The 8429-nt window shown below is 43.2% G+C and overlaps 1 protein-coding gene across 1 annotated transcript; it reads right to left on the bottom strand.

The window, feature by feature from the left end:
• Positions 1-307: 307 nt before the first annotated feature.
• Positions 308-5588, bottom strand: RNF228 (ring finger protein 228). Its single transcript, XM_069973868.1, has 2 exons — positions 5125-5588; positions 308-1937 (listed from the first exon to the last, which is right to left on the bottom strand). Exon 2 carries the CDS (start codon positions 1848-1850, stop codon positions 1023-1025), a length of 828 nt encoding a protein of 275 aa, XP_069829969.1. The 5' UTR covers positions 1851-1937; positions 5125-5588; the 3' UTR covers positions 308-1022.
• Positions 5589-8429: the final 2841 nt, after the last annotated feature.

Genomic DNA, 8429 nt, shown 5'->3' with positions numbered 1-8429 from the left:
CACTCAGGGCCTGTTATTGAGAACATGATGGCAAAACTATCACATTGTTGCTGCACTCATTCAGTAACCAGGTGACAATTCACAGGAAAGCAACAACCAATATGGCCACAGCCACTAAATAAATATTGCTGATTCACCAATGAATGGACATTGGTGGGGGGGGGGGGGGATTTATCTTTTGTGACTTTTTCACACCTTTTTGCAAACTTTTACTTTCTCCCTTATGACACTTTAACTTGGTTAAAATGTACCAAATCGATGCACAATGTATGATTTTTTCAATGCACTTCTTTGATGTGTGGTTTGTATGCCACCTCCTGAGTGGAGGGGAGCTGCACAAAAATGTTGCTACTTTTTTTTTAAACGTAACATATCATAACTTTTTCTAGATACTCACTACACTTATACCACGCCCCTTTGTATAATAAAGTGCTTATATCTAATTTCTTGTGCAAAATGACACATGCTCAAAACTTTTAACTTTTTCACACCAGAAAACTAGCATGTGAGCCTTGTTAAATTCCCCCTTTTGTTCTGGATGCAAGTCCCCTTCAGGACAGCCTTAGCTATGGTAAAGCCAGGTTCTCATTACTGAGATCGTACCAGAATGTGGTGGCTAACAGTCACATTATTTTGTTGGCAGCTATTGGCCACCAGACGTGAGCATGGCTTTGTCTGTATGTGGCAGCTACAGGCTTATTGCGCTTATACCAAAAACTACATCTATAGTCAGTGTTCCCCAACCTGAGGCATGACAGGAGTTGTAGTTGGAAAGCAGTAGGCTATGGAATATGACTATAGTGGCAACCTGATCTGTTCCAGCCACTGTAGTGTTCCATGTGTCTGACAAGTCATATGATAATAGGTTGAGAACTTCCTGTATATTATAACACGTATTACATTGTTGCAAATACCATATCTGTATGTTGGAACATTCACAAAAACAGTGGCCAACTCTTTGCGTCTACAGTCCCTACAGGGATAAATAACAATTCCTTGCGACTATATAGGCAGTCTGTAGTTTAGGCGTCCCTCCGGCTTGACGCTCCCCTGCTCCCCTCTGCTGGGTCTGGCCTGTACTTCAGCCAACAGATCACCCAGGTGACAACCACCGAGAAGAGGGCTAGCACACTGGCCACCGACAAGCATATAGGTCCCGCGGGGGAGGGCGCAGGGGCTCCACTATATCTGTTCACAAACACCAGACCTGCAAACAATAGGACCACCATGGCTATAAAGGAGAACACCACACAAACACATCCCGCAGTCAGCACAGCCCTTTTACAGCTCTGGCATCTCTCATAGCCTCTCCTAGGAGAAGGAGCAGTCGCTGGCTGTGGCTGGTTTAAGGCCGAAAAGGATCCCCGACCTTGATTAGCTGCAGCAGCCACAGAAGCTGCATCTTGACCCGGCTGCAATGCGTAGCGATACTCAGCAGCTGCATGTAACACTGCACCACCTGCCGTGCCATGGTGGTAGTGAAGCTCCCGCTGCATGGGAGAATGATGATGATGGTGATGATAGGTGATAGGGGGGAGGATGTCCTGGGGATAGGGGTCGTCCTGCCGCACATACATGGGGAAGGCCTCAGCCACCTTTGTGTTCACAGGCAAAGCTTCCACTCTGGAGTCTGGGACAACAGTACGGTGTCGGCATATTGGACATGAGAGGCGCCATGGCCGGTCTTCTCTGCGGTGCAGTGTACTCAAGCATTCCTGGCAGAAAGTGTGCAGACACTCCAGGAGCTTGGGGGCCCTCCTGTCCAGGTCAAAGTAGTTGTAGCAGATCTTACATTCATACTCCTCATAGGAAAGGGTGAGGTCCGAGCCACTATCTGGGTTTGCCGCCATGCTTGCCTTCATTCCAGGGTGCCTATTCCATGCCCAAATCTTGTCCTTTACCAGATGTCACAATCCCCTTTGCACAGGTGGCACACACTGAAACAAAGAAACATTATTACAACTTATACAGGATCAACAGGTGCAGATGGGTCACATGAATTAAAGCAGTTGACCTGAATCACTTTTTCAACTTGTGTCTCATTTTAATTAAAGTACATTTTAAAAAAGTCATTTTTTAACTTCTATTTCCGGGCTTCAGAATAAAGAAAAAGCCATTGGCTCATAAACTAAAAGATTAGGAACCTGTTAGGAGCTTTTAAGTTTCTAAATTGTCACCCTGATATTATACCAAATGGGAATACAATTCATCAATATGTCCCTGTATGGACTCTACATTGGCTAAAGGGAATTAGATAGCTGATACGGCAAGGAGAAACATGGTGCCTTTTATAAATCTGTCTGTGCCTCCAGAACATAGAAAATTATCTTATTTTCGGGAGCAGTGTTAAAGAGGCATTCCCAAGACCTTGAACTGCTAAAGGCTGTAACATCATTTCAGTCCCCCTCCTATCCCTATCCCTGCTACACTCTCAGGCTATGTTCACACAACGTATCAGACCGGCCGTTCCGTGACCCCGGCCGGATCACGGAACGGCCGGTCTGTGCCTGGATCATCGCGGCCGGTACTTAAGTACCGGCCAGATGACCCGTCCGACCGCAGAGCTCTGATGCAGGCGCGTCACCGCGCGCCCGCATCAGAGCTTCCCATAGCGCACAGTGAAGCGAGCGTCCGGAGCCGCTCACTTCACTGTGTGAACTGACAGGTCCTTTTGCGGCTGGAATTCACTGAATTCCGGCCGCAGAAAACTGACATGTCACTTATTTGCGGCCCCGTATGGGATCCCGGCCGGAGCGTATACGATCCGCAGTGTATACGCTCCGGCCGGGATCCCATATCAGATAAGGTTAAGTTGCGCTCCGCAAAAAGTACGGCTGTTGTTGCCGATGGCAACAACGGCCGTACTTTTACGTAGTGTGAACATAGCCTCATACTTTGCCAAGTGTGAATTTGTAAGCCTCTACACTCTTTGGAGATCATCCACATTTGTCCAGTGAACTTTCCCTACGCTCACTTTCTCTTTCCCTGAGGAAGGGCACTCCTACCCGAATTGTTATTAAAATTTGTGTAATATGTTGGTACACTCTATGAATTCATACATGGATATATTAACTTTATATCCCCCCCTTGGACTCTTGTGACTGAGCTGAGTGAGACCTTTTCCTAAATTCCATTTCTGTAGGAGAAATAAAAATTGTGTTCAGGTGCGAGATTTGGAAATAAGGACCAGTAAAACTCCGTGAATTCTGTGACAGAACTCCGTGGAATCCCACCAAACTTAGTGTAATACAGGCTATGGAAGGGCCCTTCCATAGACAGCCTGTATTACACTGAGTTTGGCAAGATTCCGCGGTAGAGAGTTCTGTCGCAGAATTCCTCCAGTTTTACTGGTCCTTATTTCCAAATCTCGCACCTGAACACAATTTGTATTTCTGCTCAGTTGAGAAGGAAGAGAGAAGCAAGAAGGCTTTTCAGCCCTCAGCACTTCAAGGTGTTAGGGAGGCCTCTTTGACACTTTTCACTGCAGAATAAAAGCAGTTTTCTATGTCATGGAAGCGCAAATGGATATATGAAAGGTACCATGTGTCTGCTTGTCTTAACAGCTATCCAACAGTGTCAGCAGTTTTGAAACTGAATTGCAGCTGACAAAGGAGAACAGTGATCGAGACCCATTTTTTTCAAAACACGGGTTTGAGTGAAAGAAATAACATCAACTTACCTACCCGGCTCCAGTGCCACCACTCACATACCGCCAATTCATCCCCGGCGACTTCCTGGTCTTGAGTGGAGACTCGGGACATGACTTGGCAGGCCCACTAAGTGGCTGTAGCAGCAACCCACCTCTCCTGCTAAATGCCTGAGAATGCCTGCCATGTCATGTTCCAAGTCCCATCTCAAGACCAGGAAGTGGCCAGGGACTGGAGAAGCAATATGTCGGCGGCAGTCCGGGCCAGAGTTCTTCTCTAAGTATGTATAATATTAAAGCGGTTATCCAGGACTAAAATACAGCTGCAATATAGGTATTGCAACTGAGTTGAGCAGAGCTGTTATACCACATAGAACCTAAGGATAGGAGTGACACTGTTCTAGGAAGAGAGAAACCATGTTTTGTGATCGTGGATAACCCCTAACTTATAAAATAACACCCAGATGGGTGGCTGAAACAGTCATCAATGTGACCTAGACTTTACCTAAATTAGAGATACCTGTAATGCTGCCTGTAAGCAGCTGAAGAATGAGAAGTGTTGATAGGAGTGTGACTGTGTCCTGTCTCTATCTGCAATGTCTGATTGTATCTGTAAGGGCTCCAGTGCCAGCACATCTCAGGTTGGGTGAGTGTAACTACTTTGGGGTGTTCTGCATTCATTATTCTGTGGGTGGTGTAGGGGGATCGGAACTTTCTTTTTTGTGATCTTATGCAGAGGGCTCGACATTTATTATAAAATGTGGAGGGGTTCTGTGTTTATTATACGATGTGGAGGGGCTCTACATACAGTATATTATACAGTGTTGAGAGGCTTGGCATTCATTACACTGTGTAGAGGGGCTCTGCATTTATTATATAGTGTAGAGGGCCTCTGCACTTAGTAAAGGGCCTCTGCATTTACAGCGTACCTGTCATGATGTAAACTGACCCGATCGGCCTGCTGGAAGTTCGGGTATCCATGTACAGGAGCATGCCGCATCAGTACTGTGCACAAGCCCTATTCTGATACAATAGGGCTTGTGCATGGAACAGACTCTGTGTGGTCATATCCGTGGATACCCAAACTTCCGGAGTCAGAATAGACTGCTTTATGGCGGGTAAACTTTATATATTGTGTAGAGGCGCGGAACAATACAATGTAAAACCTAATTCAGACTGAATGCAAAACATGTTAAATCTAGATTGTGAGCCCTAATGGGAACCGGCACCAATATGACAAAATTGTAAAGTACTGCAGAATAAGTTGGCGCCATATAAATAAAGGAATAATTACTATCTCAATAGTGAGTTCTTTTCGAGAGAGTAATGTATTCTTTCTCAATATGGATGAGGATTCCAATACCAGCTTCCCGTATTACCCACGTATGTTTAAAGGCCTGGCTGTGGGTATTTTTATTCACCTGGCACGACCTCACATCCCATATCATGAATATACAGAATAAAGCAAATGTACTCACAAGAGCTGAGGAACCCAGAAGGAGTAAGGAGATGTCACTTGTAGAAATGCATTGGCAGCTTTGTCCAGTGTTTGTGAATGTGACTGGTCATGGATATGTAGAGATCTTTAGGTTATGAGCGTCCAAAGCGGATGACAGGAGTGCGCTCCATCCTGCTGCTTCCTTTGTCTCCTCCTTGTGATGCTCTCTTGTAAAGATGTTTTTCTCTCTTTCGAATTCATCTCATTCTTGGTGTCACCTCAAGCCTTTGTTGCTTGCCGAGAAGCCATGGCAGACTATTTTTTTCCCCTCACAGCCTCGCCATCACTATACAGTCATCTTCCCCAGTAGCCAATGCCTTCCCGGTATTATAACAAAGGCTGCATCTGCTCTCCTCTTTGCTGTGTGTCTTCTGCAGGCTTCCTGCTCGCTGCCCTGTAATGTGATGTAACGCTCAGGCTTTGTATGCAGGATTCCTCTTGCTATTGTGCAGGATCTGGCTGGTTTGGAGGAGAAACACATAGCAGCATCTTTCACCTTTTTCTCTCCTTCCTTCCAGCTGATCTATTTGTATACAAAGGTAAAGCATTCCTGTGCATGATATTTATACAGCATGCTGACAGTGTACACTGTACATATAGCCTGCTCGCCTCTTATTGGACACAGAGGAGAAGAGGAAAAAAGCCATAGGGTAGAAATTCTACATTTTCAAAATGGAGAACCAGATCGTAGAATGTTTTATCAATGCACTGTTAACCCTTATAACTCCAGAGCGGCCTGCAGTGGGTAATCATACGTTTTATTGCCATATAGTAATCCCTCCCTTTACAATGATTATACTTTATCATTGGGCCTTTTCATGACCAGGAGCTAAGTGCAGCTCTAGAGAAGTCATGTTTCAGAAGATCTCCTATATATTGGAAGAAGTAGATTGGTGAGTCGACTTTGGAAGACCCTTTCTATAATTCACGTGGAGCAGTATAAATCCTGTATGGATAAAGCATTAATACCAATTATTTGCCTGTTTTCTGATTTCTCTTGTTCATGCTTTTGTTAAATTTAAAACCAACATGACATGTTACTGAATATAATCACTTCTTATATTTGTAAAACTACTCATGTCACTAACTTTGTATTGTTTTACAGTTATAATTTTATTTAAAAAAAATCAATAAAAAAATATTGTTCAAGAAAAAAAAAAAAAGCATTAAAATCTGTATCATACCTGGATTATGTTAGGTGAAATCTGGTGCCAGATCTACTTGCGGTTAAACCTGCATCATAGAGTATACGGGGCAGATGTGAACACCCACAACATGCCTACAATCTGCTGCAGAGTTGTTCAGGAGCACGAGAGCTGGATTTAGTAAGACCCCACTCACATGGATTGTATGGTATGCTGAAAATTGGCAACAAATGCTCCATCAGTGTCTGTAAATGGGTAATACAACAAGCCACATTTATGACATGTCCACATAATATGCCATAACAAAACTTAAGAGGTCAAAGCATGAAGGGGGCCTGGTTCTGCCTGAAAAAGCAAGTAGAATTTAGCCTGCCTAGCTAGGTACATTATATGGAGAATGGATTGGAAAAACTGAACATTTATACCTGCAGGAACTTTTTGGATAACCCACCTAAATTCATAGGCATAGATATAGAGTGGTTCCATCCTTAACAGTTATAACAGCCTAAACTCTTTTGGGAAGACTTTCTTCAAGATTGTGGTGTGAATCTGCAAGAATACTTCTCTATAATTCATGATATTGGATGAGAGGTCCTGGCTTCCAACTCTATTCTGGCTTTCCCAAAGGTCTTGAGGTCAAGGGCTTTGTGCTGCCAGTAAGGTTTTTCCACACCAGACTCACCCAACCATGTCTTTATGGTGCTTGCTCTGTGCACTGGGACACAGTCATGCTGGAGAAGAGAAGATTCTTTCACAAACTGTTCCAACAAAGTTGGAAGCTACAATTGTTCAAAATATTCCTTCACCGGAACTAAGGGTCTTAGGCCGACCCCTTAATGTTGCCATATCATTATCTCTCCTTTAATAAACTTTACATCACAAGCAGGCAAATAGATAATGTATCTGGCATTCACCAAACCCAGAATCTATCACAGAAGCATAATCCATCACTCTACAGAACATCTTCATTTAACATGTATGGAGGTCAGACACCCTGTGATCTCTCACTTGTCCCCTATTCTGTGGATAGGGGACAAGTTAGTTTTAGGCTATGTTCACTCACCATAGTTTTTATGAAAAGAACAGCCATTCTTTGGATATTGTAATGATTTGCATAAAAGGCAATGCAAACAATGGCTGTTGTTTCAAACAATGAATCGAACAATGTCCATTGTTTGGCTACAGCCATTAAAATAATGTTCATGTCATTTATTTCCGGGCGTTGTCCATAGATTTCAATGCAATTTTTCATTTAAAAAAACAGCTGTTGAGTGCCAAATCACAGACGTTGTTTATTTGTAGTGGGAACATAGCGTCCAGTTGGAGCACCCATTTAAGGGTTAAAGGCTATATAAACTTGAAGGTGTTAAATGTAGAGATGATCGAACATGGGAATATCTTGGGTTCTATAGAACTCGAACCTTGTCGAACTTTTTGCATTTGATTCCCGATGCCTTCCCGGTCCGTGGGGAAGGAGGAGACAGCCCGGGTACCGCCTGGAATTCCGGGATTTAGCCTAGGAAGGCACCGGGAATCAAATGCGGAAAGTTTGACAAGGTTTGAGTTCTATAGAACCTAAGATTTTCCGATGTTTGATCATCTCTAAAAGGACAGAATAAGAAAAATCAATTGTTAATCAGTTGTGGAATGAACAGTACGGATCCATGAATAAGGGTATACCTCGTAGGCTGACATAGAAATGCTTTGACAATCTATTTGAGAGGAAGTATCTCTATCGTATATAGTCATATGGAGAATTAGTAGGGCGTAGAAAATAGGAAAAGATCGCCGAAGGATAAATCAAGTTATGTTATTTGGAAAAATGGAGAAAAATCCAATTTAGATGTATTAGTCTGGTTTATTATGCATTTAATTTTCCTTTAGAGAAATATGAACTGGTTACAGACAAGACTGTCCTATATGTAATAGGTACCAGGCAGACATCATGCATTTCTGGTGATCATGTCTGAGATAAAGTAGGGAAACTGCTAAACAAAATTGGAGGTAGGAATTGGATTTGGATCCCTAGATCTATTTGTCTTATTATGACATGGCCTTAGAGTATAGGATTCCAAAATGTGCTCATATACTTCTTATAATGTAAAAAAGAACATGTTAAAGGAATCGACCTATAGAGTTT

The sequence above is a fragment of the Dendropsophus ebraccatus genome, chromosome 6 (genome assembly GCF_027789765.1).
Source record: "Dendropsophus ebraccatus isolate aDenEbr1 chromosome 6, aDenEbr1.pat, whole genome shotgun sequence".
NCBI lineage: Eukaryota > Metazoa > Chordata > Amphibia > Anura > Hylidae > Dendropsophus > Dendropsophus ebraccatus.
This window is presented reverse-complemented; position numbering and strand designations above follow the sequence as displayed.

Excerpts from the sequence above, each read along its gene's own strand:
- RNF228 (XM_069973868.1), bottom strand. The coding sequence starts at position 1,850 with ATGGCGGCAAACCCAGATAGTGGCTCGGACCTCACCCTTTCCTATGAG.